The sequence below is a fragment of the Camelina sativa genome, chromosome 1, assembly GCF_000633955.1.
Source record: "Camelina sativa cultivar DH55 chromosome 1, Cs, whole genome shotgun sequence".
NCBI classification, from domain to species: Eukaryota; Viridiplantae; Streptophyta; class Magnoliopsida; order Brassicales; family Brassicaceae; genus Camelina; species Camelina sativa.
In genome coordinates this window covers 8,047,928-8,067,383 of record NC_025685.1, presented here as the reverse complement: position 1 = coordinate 8,067,383, position 19,456 = coordinate 8,047,928, and the positions used below count along the sequence as shown (strand labels likewise).

Below are 19,456 nucleotides of genomic sequence, written 5' to 3'. Positions count from 1 at the left end.
TTAAAAAAAAAAAAAAAAAAATCACTCACACACAAAAATGGGGTTATATTATAAAGGGATCAAATTTATATGCAGCAAGTTTGATTTTTGAATACATAATCTTTTCTTATCGCGGATATTAATCAACATACCTTTCACGTGATTGAAAACACAAAACATGAGAACAAAAAAGACCATTAACAAGGTACTAGACTTCATGATGATTCCACAAAACTGTTTAAAACAATATTGTCCAAAATAATTAGAGAATAATTTTTAGAGAAAGGTTTTGGGAGAAGGCTGTTGTATTTCTGTTCTTGAGATAAACAGCTACAGATACATATAAATAGGATACTCAATAACCCTAATCTCATAATGCAACTCTACTTAAGCCCATATACAATAATAGCCCATGATCCATATTATCTTAATAGTCAGTGGCCCATATTTCCTATTACTCCATCGAGTTGGAGTGTGTTGGTCCATATTATCTAAATAGTCAGTGACCCATATTTTCTATTATCCTTTCAAGTTGGAGTGTTTTCTTGAAGAGTAAAACAAAAACATAAAACTCTTTGATATGATTTGAAGCGTCTTTCGCTGCTTCGATCCCTCACATCAGTCTAAGTACCTTGCGCTACTCCTTTGACCTTCACAACCACTTGAGCGTCTTCTGCAGCTCTTTGATCTTCACAACAGTATGAGCGCATTCTGCACTCTGATCTTAATAACAGTTTGAGCGCATTTCACAGCTTTAATGATTTTAACAACAGTCTGAGTGCATTCCGTGGCTCTAAGAACTTTAACAATGGTCTGAGTGCATTATGCAGCTGTAATGACCTTAACAACAGTCTGATCAAATTGGTATTAATCATATTCAATTACATGCGTCTCTCATTGATGCATGGTTTTTGTTACTGTTAAAACCAATAATGTCGAAAAAAATTACCGAGTGGTTAAAACATAAATAATTATTGTTGCCTTAATCTGACAGTAATATATATTTCTTTTGTCAACACCATAATCTAATATCAAACGATGATAGAAATAAGTTACGTATACATGTCAATTACGCGATTGACAAAAACTTTGAGAACGTCTCAAAAATAATCTGAAAATGAGTAGAGTACGTAAGATCTTTTATCGACATAACCGGACTAGTTTATAACTTTATTGATTTTTACATAGATAGATATAATGAAGGTAATTTAATTTGAAGATACATTAGAGATGAATTTATCTGACGTATTATAACATAATTAAAACTTAGCAAGGGGTAGTTGGAAATTTACATATGCACTCACGTCTGCTCTCGGTTGGTACATGAAGTTCACAGTCGCAATGAAAAGGGTACTCTTTGATTTTGTTAAAGCCTTTGATGCACGTCTTGTTTCCGTCCATCCCACAATTTTCTTTGAAAATTTGTGCCTTTGTGCACACCTTCCTCACCTTCTTCCCCTTGTTCTCCACCGATTTCACCTCTAAAATTATAATGGGATAATATATATAGACAATTGATAAATGCTAGCAAGTTTGTATATGGTGGATACTACTAATTAATTTTACGTCAAAAGAACAATAGTATACACACTACGTAACGTACCTTTCACGTGATTGAGAATACAAGAAACCATAAACAAAGTACTCGACTTCATGATTCAACAAAACTGATGATATATATTGTCTTTGTTACATGCAGAAACTTCCTGTTTGTTTGTCTCTTCTAATAAGTAACAAGTATGTAACTTTTACTTATGGATAATTACTGATCACATCAAAAATAGTTATTTTTAGACTAAATGAAGAGGAAAATAAAAAAAGAGAAGTAGTCAAGGAGATCGACAAAATTGGCAGTTTAATTTTAGAAAAGGAAAAAAATGCATGGAGTTGCTTGTCTGCATGACAATGCAACTTTTTCACAAAGAGATAAATATTATTATTATGGAGTAAATTACTCCATTTAGAATCTTATTCGAGAAAAAAAAAATCAAAATCTCTTTTTAGGTGACAGAGAAAAAAATCAAATTAAAAATCAAAATATATGGCGGAAGCCGGAAGACATGATATATTATTAGAAGGTTAATAAACATCATCATTTTTTCACTACCAAATCGTAAAACGTCACATGCTTGATAAATTTAAGAGTTTCGATACTTCCAAACACAATTACTTGTCCGATTCAGCTACCTGACAGGAAAGTAGATGGTTACACAAAACTGCCAAAAAAACAGCAACTGTCTCGTCTTTAGTCCACAACTCAAACCAAACTGACCTACAGCAGCTGCTGTTTCGATCTGAATCCACTCTACTCAAGCACCACTTCAAGCAAGGGAGGCAGCTCATTGCAATTGTAGTGGCTCAAGCAAGGGAGGTACCTCATTGCAGTTGAAGTGGCTCAATGTTCTCTAGTTTCTCTTCTAAGTTCCATCCCCTGAAACACACAACCCACGATTTTAGTATTACGTTTAAATTCAACTTTTGAGTGTTGGAAAGAGGTTAGAAGATATTTTCTTCACCTTTCAGCAGCCTCTTTTTTATAAGACTCGATTTGTGTCTCAAGCACGGCACAAGCAGACTGAATCTCCTTATTCTTCACACATAGCTGTCTCCATTCTTGAGATAGAGCATTGAGCTCGTATGACGTGGTTTGCTGGTATGGCCACACACAGAATAAAGTTTCAGATTACCCCGTAAACTGAAGATAATAGTGCAGTGCAAAATGTTACAAAAGTATTCACCTGATGATACTTCCTTTCCCTATTTACTTTTTCAATTTCCTCATTTTGCTCCTGAGCTAGTCTTTGCATTCTACAAAATAGAGACCAAATAGAGTGTTGGGACCAGAAAGATAGATAAGAGTTGACAAAGAGTGACATTCCTCAACTACACGAAGAGCTTCTTATGTGTCATGGGAACAAAGAAGCTTTAATGCAAAACGCACTTGAAGAAAAACGCAAAGCAAGACTAATATACTAAAAGCCAAAGAAGCATGGTTCAGCAGATCATCTAGGATAAACACAATCCATCAACAAAAGATCTTGAACCCAATTTAATCCCCAATTTACAGTGTAACGACAGACACAATTCAATCAATGCTGTTGTACATATGAATGTGAAAAACAAACCTGGACAAGAATACTTCTAACCGATGGTTGTTCTGTCTCCAAAGTTCAGGGCCATGTTTTGACATCATCTCCAAATTCTCAAGCCTGTGAATTAACAGATCAACAATTTAAGAATATGAAAGCAGAATGTACCATTCTTCAGAAGAGAAAACATGTAATATAGAAACATTCAGAAATTTTGGCTTACTCGATCATCTTCTGTTGCAATGACCGTTGATTCTTCTGAAGATATTGCTTCCAGGCAGCATCGTCATTTCTCTTATTAGCAGGCGGCATTTCAAGCTTGTATCGAGATTCAAAATCTATCCGCACTGGAGGCTTTCCAGCTCGAAGACGCTCATACTCTTTGCCTAGGGCTGGGCAGTTCTGATATTCGTTTTAGAACAAACAAAGGAGACAAAAACCAATCAATACATCAGAACTTTGAATACACAACTTCACCTAATCACCTTAATCCTAAAACTATTAACAAGATCTGAAACAGTTCTTACAATTTAAAAAGAGCTAGAAACAATGAAATCTTCAGCAAAAGTAAAGAACTGCTCATGAGAATTCCATTCAATCTCAAGATTCTATTTGATTCAGAAGAATTAAGTGAAACTTAGATAAATCACCAAGAAGAGAACAAGAACCCTAACATAACAAAACTCAAATCAACACTCCGACTATAAAATCTAAGACGAAGAAGCACAACCCAGAAACGTAAACTATTGTAAATCACCAAAATTTCATCGAATTCACTTAAACCCTAATCCAATAAAAAAACCCCGAGCTAGAGAAACGAACAAAGAAATCGATATAAAAAGGATCCAAAGTGAAATTAACCTCGAAATCAAACTTGGGAAGAGGAGGCAAGTCCTTGAGAAAGTCAGCTGGCTTCTTAGAGCTCTGACGCATCTCTTCCTCCACCAACCGGTCTACCTCCGATTTAATCAATGGATTGCCATAGTCGTCGTCTATATAAGGAAGCGCATCGATTACTTCCGCGTTCGCCGCACTCGCCCAGGGTCTCGCAACCTCCGGCGCCGCCTCCAGCATCAGAACGTCCCCATTGTTCGTCGCCATAATCGAGCCTCGGCTTTACAAAGTTCCCTGAAAGTGTGAGAGAGAGAGAGAGACCCAAGTTGAGAAAAAAAAACATTGGTACACTTATAACCGGTTCAATTAACCCGACCCGAATCTATTGGGCCTTAGACTTTTTAAGGCCCTAAATTTTCGCATTACATGTTCTGACTTAAACCACCTTTGGTTAAATGTTGGTTAAATCGAATTCATGTATCATATTTGATGGTTTTAGAAATCGAATTCATTAGCTCTGGTGTGGATGATGATACACACAATGTTTTGATTTGTACTTTCGCACTGATAAAATCATATATTTTTTTGCCGATATTAAATGTTTTGATACATATTGAACAACATTATTTTGATGAAATTCGATTTTAAGTAAACTGAAAACAAACAAGAGAAGTAATCAAAGAAACAATTTGGTAATTAGGAATCGATGATGATTTAATAGCTACTGAGGCATATTTGCGTATAAAAGAGTGAAAAACAGTTTAACTTCAGGCAAATCTCGGATGAGTTGCAAGAACCGGTTCTTGTCCGGTTCAGCTGAAATCTCCGGCATTGTCTTCTCAATCTGTGGTAATAGCTTGGCCAATTGCATCCCCATGGCCAGACCGGTCTGTGTTTCTATCTCCTCTACTAACGCAACAGCACAAGACTTGAGTGAAATCTCTGCTACATTTGTAAAATCATTGCTGCAACCAAGAAAAGAAAGACCAAGAAAAAATGGTTACAGGATTGCTTTGAGCATTAAAGCAAGAAAACGAGGACAACGCTTATATAAGTGAAATTGTTCGTCTTTAGGACTATTTTACCTTGTGAGTACTTCCCGTGTCTCGGTAATGAGTTGATGAAACTTGGAGAGAGTTGCATCAGGAGAGGAAACATCAGTGGTCGTATCTTGGGACATCATTAGATAATCTACCCAGTGATGTGGACTTCCAGTGCTCATAAACACATCAAGAATCCGCATCACAGTTTCTTGAAGAACCTTTGTGGTCAACACATCATTTAACTGCTTTCTGCAATCAACCAACACATAATTAGATTTCCCTATACATTCATAGGCATTTGAGGCAACATAAGATCACTCCTTAAGGATGAGAAACAAGCGAGAGATCTTTGATAGTATAGTAGCTTTTACCCCTTGAGTACTTCTTTCACTGCACTCTGCATATCAGATATCAAACTCGGCATACCACTGGTCGAAAGAAAATCAGCGCTTGCCAAAAACTTTTGTTCGTCATCTCTATCTATGAGATCTAATTCATCCTGTCAAAACAAAAAAAAAAACAAAAAGAAAGTATGTTGGTAGAGAGTTATATCAATAATTTCCAAAAGAATATAAGAAAAAGGATATCTATACCACCCATGAATCTCATTATGAAATTTGATATTTCCAGATACAATGCAACAAAACAGATTGAATACACACAAAAATCTATCAGAATAACCAAATTAGTTAAAAAAATGAAATAACAATATACTGAATCTTACGACCAGAAGGAAGAAGCTTATAAGTCTTGTGCGATTGATAAACAAACAATGAAAGAGAGAAGTAAAAATGTCTTACGAGTAAATGGGAGCTGCCAAGACCTCTAGCAGTGTCGATATATAAATGTCTGCCCAAGATATTGACTTGAACCCTAATGTACAAACTAAGCATAGTAACTGACCAAAGCGACAAAACCATCCTCGTGAAACCTGAACACAACGAAAGACAAGAAAAGAAAAAAAAAACTGTTTGATGAGAATATCCAATGTTGCCACAGATTAATGTACAGCGCAAGAGAGAGAAAAACGCACTCAAAATTTTGAGCTCATTCCAGAGTTGAAGCTTCTCAGAAGGAATCAATAGCCCTTTGCCTTGGCTTAGCTTATCCATAATACTAGAGACATCGATCTCTTCAACTAAACGGCTACTCAAGTGATGCATTGCGTGAGGCAATGTTGCAGTATCAGCAATCATCTGAATGTTATCGAAATGTGCCTTCATTCTATCATCAGAGCATAGAGAACAAAACCCAAAAAAACAATATAAGCTCACTACAAAACTTGATCAAAAGCTATAAAAAAAGACTCTGTCTTTAGGTGTGAGGAGGTTACAAAAAAACTCAACTGGGTTTTGATGATCTCGTCATTCTCACGCTCGTTAGCAAGCTCTCGTTCCAAGTCAGCGAGGTTACGAGTATGGGCATTGTATAGTTTGTAGAGCAAATACCCACTTCCCAAACAAGTCGACGTCACCAAAATCTTCCTTCTATGTTTCCTCCAGAAACCCCTAAAACATGGAATCAATCGTAAAAAAAAAAAAACCTAATTTATCAGTTTCTAAACGTTTACCTAAAACCCTACGGAACTTGAAATCAAAAATAGTGAGACAAAAAAAGGAGATTAGAGAACACACACCTGACTAAATCCATGACCTTTTGAAGCTACTGGTTTCGAACCAACGAATCCATTGGCTTGAAAGCTTCGTGTTGAAGATATATATATATCTCAATTACTTCTATAGACAGAGAGATAAAGATGGAAGAGAGAGAGAGAGAGAGGCTAAGATTCCCCTGTCGTGTTGTTGTTATCTGGATTGAAAGTAATTAGAAAAAACAAAAAAAAAAACAGAGAAATTTTCCGGCGAGAAGATGGGTTTTGATAGCTCCGATCTAATAATCCTTGGGGGTGTGAATGAATGAATAATGAGAATGTTATCACTTCAGGCGACAGAGAGAGAGAGAGAGATTCTCTAAATTTTGGAAACTGATGAATCTCACAAAACAAGATTAGAATCTCGTCCTTTCTTTTATATAACCGAACTAAACCGAACCAAAAGTCAATTTACTTTTATTAGGTCAAAACAACAATATATATAGTTCCGAGACCGTAAACTTAACTCGGTAGTTTCAATAGACCGATTTTATAAAGGTTCTCATTGGTTTAGAAAGAAATCGAATCCATTCAGGTAAAAAATACACTTTAAAAGTTTCAATAATATCCATATGCAAAATTAGGTACGATATTGAATGAATCCAACATTCAATAAATTGGACATACATTACCAGTCACTTTTATTACTGAATAATGAAATGTTTCTACGAACAAACCGGTTCCTATGACATTTCTCGGTTTACAAGTAGGCCCCCACGTGTATAAGAAGAAAGCAATTCAGTCCTAAAGTCAACTTAAAAACATGGTTCGGACCGAAACTAAATATAGAGACTTTTGAAGGGAAGATTTCTTTATTTTTCGTTCAAGAGTTGAAGTAGATTTGATCAGACGAAGCCACCATGATTAAGCCATCCGACTTTTTTTGTTTTGTTACTTTGATCATTCTCAAGCCATTGCTCCAAACAGAATTATAGTTGGTTTTAAGACTCGCTAATTAAAGCCTCCTTCCAATGATGATAAGTATACTTCGATCTTCTGTAGAGAGTCTTTATCATCATCTTAAATAAAAGAACCACACCAAAAGTGACAAGTTAATTCTCCCATGAATCCATGATTGAAAAAAAAATTAAAAATTAAAATTAAACTCGATAAAATGTCAATGATTCACCATTAATCTAATGTCATGGGCATGGTTGAGAGAAACCTCTTGACTGGTCCTACATGTCAATAGTGTGGTGAAGATATTGAAAGCAAACATATAAACATACATAATCTTACCTAGTAAATCAAACAAGAAAACCAAATCTTACGTACACTCTATATTCTATACACTATTACAAGCTCACTTCTAGTAAAATCAAAATAACATGCATATCGCAATATATGAATGTATCATTAATTATATTGGATATATAAACCATAAGCCAATTCTTCACATAATTAAACAGATTCTCTTATTTCCTCCACAATAGTTATAATCATAAATGTGTGTATATAAACTCATCAATTTATGGCATTGAAAACTTAGGGTTGAGAGAATATAAGAAGAGTTTTACATTATATATAATCCTAACTTGTTTTACAAATAACGAAATGTCTTCTCTTCTACTATAGATGAGGTTCGATACATGTAAAATCTTCATTAATATTAAATTAAAGTATTACAGTACCCATTATCAAAGAAAAAAAAATATTCAATAAGATTCGGAACTAACCTATGACTCACCACTCATCATCTGATGTCAGGGATGGGCTTGATTAGGAGGGCAATGGAGACGTTCTTGTGGAAAAGTGTTGGAACGACCACCTCTTCTAACTTAAACGAACGGTAAAGTTCATCCAATATTACGGCTATATTGTCTAATGTCTTTGTGTTGTTAAGCACGAGTTCCAACAGTGAAGTCACGTGCTTTGGCTCGATACAGCTACAGAACTTGTTAAAAGAGACCCCGTCTTTCGACCTCCAACATTGATCCGGGTTAAAGCCTTGCAGCTCCAAGTAGTCGTCTAGATCAAAGTGCTGCACAACAAAAAGAAGATACAAAAATGGTTCTTGGATATATATTCGAACTGATCAGAGATACTTAAAAGAGAGGCCAAAAGAAAGCTAAGGTAAATTAAAAGAGGTTAATGGTAACTATACCCGTATGGAGTTGGTGCTCTTTGCGCGTACTGTTAGCTTCTTTAAATCAGGTGAGTTTTGCAACAGTCTTTCTATACTAGGAATAACATATTGAAAGATAACTGTGTCGAGAGTCAAATCTTTCACCTTCAACTTAGGAAAGGGAACACCACGAACCTCGGCCAAAGATAAAATCTATCACAAAAAGCAAAGAAAATCCAATTAATTCTAGTTAATTAGAGAAGGAAATAAGGTGGACGATCCATACTTACATGAAGAAAGTTTCCCCCAAGAGTAAGCTTCTCTACATTCTGCAACTTTTCGAGCATCTTAAGCACCATGTCTTGAAAGAAACCAGCATCGACGTTGTTCAATATGAAAATGCAAATCTCCAGCCTAGCTTCGGCTAAATACGAGACATCAAAAGAAGTACATGCTAAACGAGAGTTTATTGTCAATCTGAGATTATGGACATGCGGTGCCAGAATCTGTGTTGGCCCCGGAACCCAACTGTAGGGGTATATTTCTAGTGTTCTCAGACACAATGATTTGCTGAGATCAAGAACCTTCAGTTCATCACACATATACAATGTTAAGCTCTCGAGAACCGGACAACCAGATAGAATCTCAGCCATGGATTCATCAGAGAGAGCACAATGATCCAGGTACAACTTCTTCAGAGATGTCCAAGACACCACCGAGCATCTGGGAATCACCATCTTACAATTGAACTTAAAGGTGAGTACTTTGACAGAAGAACTCATGTAGAAGACATCAGGAATCTTATACTCATCGGAATCAAACTTCTGTATATCCAACAATAGATTCTCCACGTTACGGGAAATGAGGAACTTGATCAACCTGTCCATGTCTTGATCGTTGCCGCTATTAGCTGTTATGGAGGTGAAACTTCATCATCTTGCGAGATGTGTAGCGAGTTAGGGTTTCGTTTATAGAATCAGTGTCATATACTTCATCTTCACTATCGAATGAAAGAGAAAGTGTATCCCACCATACATGCCTCCATCGTTTTGACAAGATGGAAGATCTAATGGCGAACTTGCTCGGAATAAAGGTGAGGATATGTTGTAGGATCTCATCAGGTAAAGTGCTTATCAAGTCTACTTTTTCACCGGCGGTGTTGCTGTCGTCCGCCATCTCTAATTTATCTAAAAGCTATTTTGCGATTTTCTAGGGCATTGTTTATGATACCGCTCAAGTCTACGCGGAAGTTTTTTGAAAAATAAAAAGAACAAAAAGTGAGCCTCCTATACTATATTAGGCCCAAATCTATAAACTGACAGAAAGAAATCTGTAACTAAACCAAAGTTACTAAAACAAAAAAAACTCAAGTTAAATTTCGGACAAAATTTGATTTCCTATCAAACAATATCATATGTATCGCACCATACGTGCCTCCATCGTTTCGAGAAGACGGAAGTTCTGATGGCGAATTTGGTCGGATCAAAGGAGAGGATGTGTTGTAGGATATCGGCATATCGCATCGGGTAAAGAAGAGCTTATTACGTCTACTGTTGTAGGATATCGGCATATCGCATCGTCTACTCCTCCTTTGATCACATCAGGTACAGAGCTGATTACGTTTACTGCTCGCTCCTTTGTTTTTCCGGCGACGTAAATAAGTCAAACGACGACACATTTATATTTGCATAACTTAAGGTTAAACGACAAATCAAAGAGTTTATCATGATCGTAAACATCTTCTGTCAACTTTGGATGCCCAAAAAAAACGCACTGTGATTTTAAATAGATGGTGGGTTGTGTTTTTGAGAATGGGTAATGATGACTTCTAATTGTTATACTCGGAAGCAGGGGAGCTTTGTACATGAGACACTTTTGGTCATTGAATTAGAAAAATGCCTGATTTTTTTAGACATAAGACAATTATTCTTTCAATAGACATACGTTTTGATCATAAAACGTAGTAGTGTTTTAAAGCAAGCAAGGAACAATACAAAACCACACATCTGGCTGGGGTTGTTTAGTCAACTCCTTTTCTTTTGCCTCCAGCAGGTCGCTAGATTTGGACCAAACTTGGAACGTAATAAAGAAGAGCTGGCCAAGGTCATGTCTGATGTGTAACAAGCGGATCACAACCAGATTCACTAACTTGATTGTTCTCCCTGAGAATGAATATCTTGTCGATGCAGTGGATGTAGCAGTCTTCTATCCATCTATCACAACACACGGCGACTTTCTTATCCTCGTCAAGCACAAAATTTACCAGATCAGTAATTTGAAGATGAGGGCTCAAATTAAATGCTAAGACATTGTTCCAGGACACAGTTTTGGTGGATGCATTATCAATCTTACTTGTCACCCATATCTCAGTCTTGCATGTAGAATCGGGCTGTAAAAACACGGAAAGTTTCTCGTCTCTAACAACAGAAAGACGAAAAAATTTATACCTTGGACACTGATAGGGAAGAGGCACAAACAGAGATGATTTCTCAGCTGAGAAATCAAATTTGAGCAATGACCAGCCAAGATGCGGTTTTGATTTCTCCTTAGCAAAAAAGTAAGTATTTCCCTTCAAAGGCACGATGTCTTCAGCGATCATACCGTCCCAGCCTGGTGGAGTGAGATCACCATCAGGAATCCTCCTCCACGAATCAGAGGAGTTAAGGTCGTAGATTTCGGTATCTTCGCCACCATTATAGCACAAAATTTTGTAGCTTCTTTGACTGCAGGAGGACTTGTTGTTCTTCTTGTTGTAGTACCCGAGAACAAATGTGTTGGTATTCTTCCAACGATTGTTGGCTTCGATCCACCTGGTTTGACCAGTAAACGGGTTCCAAACCACTATTTGAGATCCGTAACGGCGGGTGCCTTCCTTGACGCTAAGCTCTCTTTTTACTTCTACAGATGGAAGAGGAGGAACATCATCTCCATGTGGGCGAAGATTGATTATGCTCAAAGGACAAATCCGGCACTTCTCTGTCAATATGAGAGAGTGAATCTCCTTTGGGGCATTATCAAAGTGCTCTCTTGCGAATCTCCTATCATCTTTGAACAAACGGTTCCATCGTTTGCAAGTTGCTCGTAACCGTTTCAGAGATGTGGCCGGAACGCGACAGAGTATCTCATCTACCAAATCGTTAAGAAGCTCCGGTACCGCCATCGATCTCAGTCTCAGCTCCTGTAAAGTCTAGCTAGGCTTTTTGCTCTTTCTTTAATGCTGCTGACAAGGAAATTAAAAGCTTTTATGGTTGGAATTTCTGGTTTAGTGTCGGTCAAAACTAAGGTCACAAATCTCTCAATCTCTCAATCTTTGTTCTCTCGTAAAACTCATATGTTATGCACCTTAGTTGCATCCCTATTTATATAAAACCAAAACCTACTAATCCTAATCCTATTTGGTAATGTATGTTTAGATAACTCCTACACAATTCCAAGTCCTAATCTCTCTAGGAACTTTACTCCAAATAGGTTTAGGATAGAAGGTGGTGAGGAAATCGATGAGAAGGTGAAATTAGAGAAGAGAAATTAATACTCACTCTGTAGGATTCCTTGTGATGTGAGGAGGTTGTGTTAAAATCCCATTCAGGATTTGTTTTGTTAAACCATTCGTAAGGAGATTTACATGAAACATCGCTTATTAGATCAAGGCCTAAAAGATTCAACCAAGCAGATAAAGAGTGGTCAATCACATACCCCAAAAGCTGATCATATTTTAAAGAGGGCAGTGAAAGAATCCGAACCTACGATATCCCAAGAGCGGGACGTATGCAAAAGTTCCTCATCAGTTTTGGATCCATCAGTGCTAAGTACACCGTTAAGACTGCCAGTTTCTCTTAATCGACGGGTTATTGCCCGTGTGTCAAAGATCATCTGGCAAAATTAGTAATGTTATAAACCCAATTTGTATAATATCTAGAAATCTAAATTAGTGTCAATAACAAACAAACTTACAGATTCCCATAATGTTCCTCTCTGCTAGGTAGTCACCAAGTGTTTTCGTACATCTCCAGTTTGAGGTACTGCAAAGATTGTGATTTGCCTAGTCTATCATATCAATGTACTTAAAAACGGAAAAAGACTCCAATAGACTAAAGTATTCTTGGAGGCATGTATGAGGTATCAGACTTGATATGTTTACCTGATGCTAAGACTTCTTATTACCAAACCAGCCAGAAAAAACATTGCCTTGATTCTTCATCATCTGGGAGAAAGGAAATTATAACATATCTCAACCTCAGAAGTCAGAACATAATACAGTAATTTATCATAAACACAAATTGGCCAGCATAACTAGGATCAGAAGACACCGGTGTTACGGATCTGAGGATTTATCATAAACACAAATTGGCCAGCATCATAACTAGGATCAGTCAGAATTTCTTGATACCTTAAGAAAAATATACAAAGCAATCAGACTCTAATAAAGATCCAGGAATGGCATTAAGCAATGTTTTAAACAAAACTGATGATTAAAACAAGTTTTAACCAAAAAGACAAGAACCTCAGCCTGTCAAAAGAGGTGTTAAATACCAATTCAGCAACACGGGTTCCAGAAGCACCAAATGATTTAGCCGACCACACGGAGCCGTCTTCTAATACTAAGCCTATCGTTGTATGAGCTCCAAGGTTTCTTCAGAAGACATACAAAACCAGTAAAATTAGGAATTCACACACATCCTCATCATCTCATACTCATACATAGACTAAAAGAAACTATTCCCAAAAAGGAGGATTAAATCACTAATTTAAGAGCCCAGGACTGATACGAAGGTGAGAGCGTTACCAGATGCAGTGTCTGTAGAGGTGAGCGAAGAAACAGAACATTGGAAGACGGAGACTTTAACTCCTCCGCGACGGTTCAACGATGGACAAGCCCGTCGGGAAAAACTTCTAAAAGCTTCCAAAGTTTCACTGAGTTTCTCTGTTTTTATTTGATCCTCATAAATATCAAAATGGCCCCTTTACTTAGTCAGACATGTCTATATAACCCCAATATATAAATATTCATACAAAAAGCTCCCCGCGTTATTTTTTTTTAATTATGATTAGCTCTCTCAGTAAAACCCTATTTTTTTTTCTTGTCTTCTTCTTCTTCTTCCACTTTCTTTGTCTTCCCCTTTCTCTCCAATTTATTTACAGTTTTCTCGTTTCTTCAATTCGCGAAACACTCTAGCTTGAAGATTCTTGTTGGGATCAAGTACTACTCTTCTTTTTGATTTTTTTCGAGAAAAGAGGTTTGATTGGTTTTAGGGGGTAATCAGCAAAAAAAATATTACGAAATGGTTGGTTCATGATTTCGATCGGGTTATAAAAATCGATCGAGAATGAGTCAGCCTTCAGTGATTCTTGCTACGGCTAGCTATGATCACACGATCCGATTCTGGGAAGCCGAAACTGGTCGATGTTACCGTACCATTCAGTACCCTGATTCGGTTTGTTTTTTTCTCTCTCTCTCACTTGGATTTTGTGAATTCTGTATCAGATACCTTATGGAGTAACTAATACAAATTACTGTTTTTTTTTGTGGTATGTTGTTATTTATTCAGCATGTAAATAGATTGGAGATAACCCCAGATAAGCGTTATCTAGCAGCAGCTTGCAATCCTCATATACGACTCTTTGATGTCAATTCCAACAGTCCTCAACCTGTATATATCCCTTTCTTTCTTTTACTTCATTGTGTTATTTTTTATTTTCTTTTTCTTTTGTATTTTCTATGATTTTGAAGGAGTCTTGGTGCGTATCAGGTGATGACTTATGATTCACATACCAACAATGTTATGGCAGTAGGATTCCACTGTGAGGGTAAATGGATGTATTCTGGATCAGAGGATGGCACTGTTAAGATTTGGGACTTGAGGTAAAAGGTTATGATGTCATCTTCTTGTTTGTTACTAGTAGCTGAATGTTAATAGATTCATTCATTCGAAGTGTCGATTCTAGAAAAGGGCAAGGATACTCAACACAAAGTTACGAAATTTCTAAGAACGTTCCTGAGGCATACAGACCTTTTTAAGTTGAGTTGGTATTCTTAGTTTTAAGTTGCTGACTCATAAACCAAAATGCAGGGCCCCGGGTTGCCAAAAGGAGTATGAAAGTGTTGCCGCAGTTAACACTGTTGTTTTGCACCCAAATCAGGTACATCTAACTAGCCCAGTCATATGTTAGTGTTGTGCTGTCTTGGTAGTTTGTTTAAAGAGAGCTGTGGTGTTACTGCTATTGAAACACTTGTGCTTGTTTTTCTGTTAGGTATCTGTTTGGTTTTTGTCATGAACTCTCTCTTTTGTACAGACTGAATTGATATCTGGAGACCAAAATGGAAATATACGTGTATGGGATCTCAGAGCAAATTCGTGTAGCTGTGAACTGGTAATTGCCTTTGACACATCTTAATTTCTTTATACGAGTTACATTTCTGTAGATAATCACTTGGGGTGTAATGTAACTATAGGTACCAGAAGTTGATACAGCTGTACGGTCTTTAACTGTTATGTGGGATGGGACAATGGTGGTTGCTGCTAACAACCGTGGAACATGCTATGTTTGGCGCTTGCTGCGTGGAAAGCAGGTAGTTTTCTGATATGTAAACATTTCTTTAGTCATGCAACAGTCGCGTTCCTATGATTTCCCATGCCACTAAACACTCATTTATCTTCTTTCAGACACTGACCGAGTTTGAGCCCCTTCATAAGCTACAAGCTCATAATGGTCACATCCTTAAATGTCTCCTCTCTCCCGCAAACAAGTAATGTGTTTCGTATTCTTTCTCTTGAAACCATTTACTCCGTCTTCTCTCTTCAAAGTTCTTGTATATTTGTTAGCAGATATCTAGCGACAGCATCATCTGATAAAACCGTCAAAATATGGAACGTTGATGGTTTCAAACTAGAGAAAGTCTTAACAGGTATGGTCTCCATGTTTTTTGCTAAAATGATTCATTCTGTCATTTACCCTTTCTTACACTGTCATTAATCTTACTTAACAGGACATCAAAGATGGGTCTGGGACTGCGTATTCTCAGTGGATGGTGAATTTCTTGTAACAGGTACTGATCTCTATCTTAACTTAAAGCAAAATTTAAACAGAACAACCTTCAAACTGGATTTCTGTATTATCTGAACAGCATCATCGGACATGACGGCTAGATTGTGGTCGATGCCAGCGGGAAAAGAAGTGAAGGTCTACCAGGGTCATCATAAAGCCACTGTGTGTTGTGCACTCCACGATTAAAACCTTAAGAAGAATGAATAAAAGCTAAAATTATCAACAACAAACAAATCACGATTGTGTTCTTTGTATTGTGTTTTAGAAAAACTCTTGGTAGTGTACATTATTTCAATCGAGTCGTTTTTTAATTGCTCTTCTGATCTTTCTGGGATGATCAAACATTTCTCAACTCCACAACCAAAAAGGCAAAAACGACATAAAGAGCTCCAACTAAAACTAATATCATAAGAAGCCCATGTAAGGCCCAAATTTTAACCAGGAATCGTCGTCGGCCCAAATAAGCAGTGTCTCCTTGCTGAAACCACCGCACACTAAACCCTAATTTCTTCAGTTTTTTTTTTGACCTTGAGTATAAATACCGAGATTTCACTGAACCTCCAAATCTCTCGCTCTGTTACGCCATTTTCGTGAGTTAAGAAGAAGAAACACTAGAGTCTCTCCCCCCACACCAAAAACCTCTAAAACCATGGCCGAGGGACTTGTGTTGAAGGGTACTATGCGCGCCCACACCGATATGGTCACCGCCATCGCTACACCGATCGACAATTCCGACATCATCGTCACAGCGTCGCGTGACAAATCCATCATCCTCTGGAAACTCACCAAGGACGACAAGTCTTACGGTGTTGCTCAGCGTAGGCTCACAGGTCACTCTCATTTCGTTGAAGATGTGGTTCTCTCATCTGACGGTCAGTTCGCACTCTCCGGAAGCTGGGACGGTGAGCTTCGTCTCTGGGATCTAGCTACCGGCGTCTCAACCCGTCGTTTCGTCGGACACACGAAAGATGTGCTCTCCGTTGCGTTCTCCGTTGATAACCGTCAGATCGTATCTGCCTCCCGTGACCGTACGATCAAGCTGTGGAACACACTCGGTGAATGCAAGTACACAATCTCCGAAGGTGATGGTCACAAGGAATGGATTAGCTGTGTTAGGTTTAGCCCCAACACGCTTGTGCCCACCATTGTCTCTGCTTCGTGGGATCACACCGTCAAAGTGTGGAACCTACAGAACTGTAAGCTGAAGAACTCTCTTGTTGGACACACGGGTTACCTCAACACTGTTGCTGTCTCGCCTGATGGTTCGCTGTGCGCCAGTGGTGGCAAAGATGGTGTTATCTTGTTGTGGGATTTGGCTGAGGGAAAGAAGCTTTACTCGCTTGAGGCTGGCTCTATCATTCACTCGCTTTGCTTCAGTCCTAACAGATACTGGCTTTGTGCTGCGACAGAGAACAGCATTAAGATCTGGGATCTTGAGAGCAAGACTGTTGTTGAGGACTTGAAGGTTGACCTCAAGGCTGAGGCTGAGAAGGCTGATGGTGGCGTTGGAACTGGTAACCAGAAGAAGGTATGTCATTATTCATATATAGTAATTGGTTGTTCGATAGTGATTGGTTCTCTTGTTTATACAAAACATCGTTTGTGTTGCAATTGATTGTTTTAGTGAATGCACCAAAATGTAGTGATGATTTTGTACTAGTGTGTATGACCAAAAAATGAATTTTTGGTTTGAAATTGCATAAAAATGTTACTAGGAGTAGTTACTTTTTAGCTTTGAAACTTGGGGTTTCATTCTCTGAAATGTTACTCTGCTGTCTGCTTCAAAGGTTTTGACTTTGATGTTAACACATAGGAAGAGATTGATTGGTTATGTTTCTAAAGGGATTGTGTAATAAAAATGCAGGTGATCTACTGCACAAGCTTGAACTGGAGTGCAGATGGAAGCACATTGTTCAGTGGTTACACTGATGGAGTTGTCAGGGTCTGGGGTATTGGTCGTTACTAGAGACAAGATGAAGAAGAGGATGAAGAAGACTGATGAGTGGTGTTACAAATTCTCCAGACAAAAATTAGCTGTTTTTTTAAGTTTCTCCAATTTTTCCAGACTGGGTCAGTAATGTATTAGTCCCTCCCAAAACCTCTATGTTGGCAATTTTTGTTTAATTTCCAGAAAGAACAACAAAGTCAAAACGCCGATACATTGATTGTCATTAGATCACTGTATTAAAAGGGCACGATTTTGATTGCTATTACATTCCTGGTCTTAGAATGGTTCAGCCATCATTTCACTACTCTAATGTTGCGGTTCTGGTGCAAGAGTAATATCATTCTTCTCTCTATCTCGCTCGTCTAAATATTATTTTGGGCTACATTAAAAGCCCACTAGTTCAGATTCTTTAGCCGACGATCGTCCTTGGCGCACACACTTGAGCTAGGGTTTTATTATGTCTTTCAAAATTTGTTACCACCAGAAGCAGAGGAGACTTTCTTCTTAAGCTTTTAAGCTTTTAAACCTAACTTACTTGTGTAACACCAATCTTTGCTGATGATGCTCTCTGATCTTCCAAGCGATTTGGCAGAGGAAGTGCTTGTTAGGCTTCCAGTGACATCGATGAGAGCAGTGCGATTCGTTTGCAAAAAGTGGAACACGTTAACCAAAGAAGAGAGTTTTACAAAGAAGCACGTTGCTCGAGCCAACGCAGCAGCAGCAAGGGAGGTGGTTATGGTGATGAGTGATCAAATTTATCTGATGAGCGTCAACCTCCGTGGAATTCACAACAACGTTGACCCGCCAATAAACCATCTAGGCAAACTCGTTAGCCTTACCGATAGATGGAGTCGATATGTCTGAAGTCTTTCACTGTGATGGTTTGTTGTTATGCATCACGAGAGACCGCACTAGGTTCGTTGTTTGGAATCCGTATTGCGGCCAAACCCGGTATTTCAACCGAAAGGACGTGATGGACAAGTATGCTATTGGATACGAGAGGGACAAGTATGCTATTGGATACGAGACGAGAGAATCGAGCGGCCGCAGCTATAAAGTTTTAAGATTTGGTGAATTTAATTCGGAATACGTTTATTATGAACTTGACTATATCAACTCATCTGAAACGCGGATGGTGATTATCCCTACGGTTATCACTGCGGACTGGTTTATACCTTATCATCAACGTGGCGTGTCTCTCAAAGGAAATACTTATTGGTATTGTCAGTCAAAGTCTAATGCAGGAGGAAGAGTATTCTTCTTAGTCTGTTTTGATTTTACAAGAGAGAGATTTGGACCGCATCTAAGTCTACCGTTTCTCTCTTATACGGGAGATACTCTAAGTATATCTAGTGTTAGAGATGAGCAACTTGCAGTGTTATTTCAGCAAGAGGATACATTACATATGGAGATATGGATTACGACAGAGATTGAGCCCGAAACAGTGTCGTGGAGCAAGCTGTTCTTTGCGGTGGATGGTTTACATATTCCGGTTCCGGGTCGTCGCTTTGGGAGTTTCTTTGTTGACGAGGAGAAGAAAGTTGTCGTTGTTTTTGAAAAAGAGTACTGCAGAGAAATGTGGGAGAGCAACATAGCTGCTTATATCATTGGAGAGGATGGAATTATCACAAAAGTAGATTTAGGAAAAGCTGTAAGCACATCTTCTTATCATCCACAAATGTGCTCTTGTGTTCCAAGTCTAGCGCAAATCAAATTAAATGACCACAACTGTAAAGCTGAGGAACTCTCTCTCTCGTTTAACACCTTAACACGCTCTGGCTTTCTTGCCTAATGATTCATCAT

General features: G+C 38.0%; 7 protein-coding genes and 1 pseudogene across 12 annotated transcripts; 3 read left to right on the top strand and 5 right to left on the bottom strand.

Moving 5' to 3' along the window:
* LOC109132232 (defensin-like protein 229) lies at positions 1,143 to 1,677 on the bottom strand. Its single transcript, XM_019243556.1, has 2 exons — positions 1,583 to 1,677; positions 1,143 to 1,460 (listed from the first exon to the last, which is right to left on the bottom strand). Exons 1-2 carry the CDS (start codon positions 1,632 to 1,634, stop codon positions 1,246 to 1,248), a joined length of 267 nt encoding a protein of 88 aa, XP_019099101.1. The 5' UTR covers positions 1,635 to 1,677; the 3' UTR covers positions 1,143 to 1,245.
* Positions 2,022 to 4,225, bottom strand: LOC104783106 (pre-mRNA-splicing factor SPF27 homolog). 2 transcript variants are annotated; one of them, XR_767174.1, is made up of 7 exons: positions 3,930 to 4,225; positions 3,292 to 3,470; positions 3,105 to 3,188; positions 2,718 to 2,787; positions 2,496 to 2,629; positions 2,252 to 2,410; positions 2,022 to 2,166 (listed from the first exon to the last, which is right to left on the bottom strand). XR_767174.1 is itself a non-coding variant. In XM_010508191.1 (6 exons), the coding sequence occupies exons 1-6, from the start codon at positions 4,167 to 4,169 to the stop codon at positions 2,356 to 2,358; spliced, it is 762 nt and encodes a 253-aa protein (XP_010506493.1). In that variant the 5' UTR covers positions 4,170 to 4,225; the 3' UTR covers positions 2,022 to 2,355. The 2 variants fall into 2 exon arrangements, 1 of the variants encoding a protein (XP_010506493.1); XM_010508191.1 differs by having other exon boundaries at positions 2,022 to 2,410.
* LOC104783096 (peroxisome biogenesis protein 3-1) lies at positions 4,576 to 6,951 on the bottom strand. Its single transcript, XM_010508179.2, has 7 exons — positions 6,582 to 6,951; positions 6,292 to 6,453; positions 5,979 to 6,169; positions 5,746 to 5,876; positions 5,317 to 5,444; positions 4,988 to 5,194; positions 4,576 to 4,867 (listed from the first exon to the last, which is right to left on the bottom strand). The coding sequence occupies exons 1-7, from the start codon at positions 6,593 to 6,595 to the stop codon at positions 4,624 to 4,626; spliced, it is 1,077 nt and encodes a 358-aa protein (XP_010506481.1). The 5' UTR covers positions 6,596 to 6,951; the 3' UTR covers positions 4,576 to 4,623.
* LOC104705331 lies at positions 8,290 to 9,837 on the bottom strand (annotated as a pseudogene).
* On the bottom strand, positions 10,544 to 13,585 carry LOC104783085 (F-box protein ETP1-like). Of its 5 annotated transcripts, XM_019246950.1 has the most exons (8): positions 13,445 to 13,583; positions 13,192 to 13,291; positions 12,953 to 13,048; positions 12,800 to 12,862; positions 12,613 to 12,680; positions 12,402 to 12,531; positions 12,198 to 12,310; positions 10,544 to 11,878 (listed from the first exon to the last, which is right to left on the bottom strand). In XM_019246950.1, exon 8 carries the CDS (start codon positions 11,819 to 11,821, stop codon positions 10,766 to 10,768), a length of 1,056 nt encoding a protein of 351 aa, XP_019102495.1. In that variant the 5' UTR covers positions 11,822 to 11,878; positions 12,198 to 12,310; positions 12,402 to 12,531; positions 12,613 to 12,680; positions 12,800 to 12,862; positions 12,953 to 13,048; positions 13,192 to 13,291; positions 13,445 to 13,583; the 3' UTR covers positions 10,544 to 10,765. The 5 variants fall into 5 exon arrangements, with proteins under 5 accessions (XP_019102495.1, XP_019102494.1, XP_019102492.1 ...); XM_019246949.1 differs by having other exon boundaries at positions 10,544 to 11,881; positions 12,800 to 13,048; positions 13,445 to 13,585; XM_019246947.1 differs by having other exon boundaries at positions 12,800 to 13,048; positions 13,163 to 13,291.
* On the top strand, positions 13,734 to 16,021 carry LOC104783072 (protein LST8 homolog). The gene is made up of 10 exons (XM_010508160.2): positions 13,734 to 14,093; positions 14,208 to 14,309; positions 14,409 to 14,521; positions 14,730 to 14,799; positions 14,953 to 15,030; positions 15,113 to 15,229; positions 15,324 to 15,406; positions 15,486 to 15,565; positions 15,647 to 15,706; positions 15,785 to 16,021. Exons 1-10 carry the CDS (start codon positions 13,986 to 13,988, stop codon positions 15,889 to 15,891), a joined length of 918 nt encoding a protein of 305 aa, XP_010506462.1. The 5' UTR covers positions 13,734 to 13,985; the 3' UTR covers positions 15,892 to 16,021.
* On the top strand, positions 16,256 to 17,920 carry LOC104783061 (receptor for activated C kinase 1C). The gene is made up of 2 exons (XM_010508148.2): positions 16,256 to 17,233; positions 17,570 to 17,920. The coding sequence occupies exons 1-2, from the start codon at positions 16,355 to 16,357 to the stop codon at positions 17,669 to 17,671; spliced, it is 981 nt and encodes a 326-aa protein (XP_010506450.1). The 5' UTR covers positions 16,256 to 16,354; the 3' UTR covers positions 17,672 to 17,920.
* On the top strand, positions 18,510 to 19,445 carry LOC104705322 (putative F-box protein At3g17620). The gene has a single exon (XM_010421311.1). It carries the CDS (start codon positions 18,510 to 18,512, stop codon positions 19,443 to 19,445), a length of 936 nt encoding a protein of 311 aa, XP_010419613.1.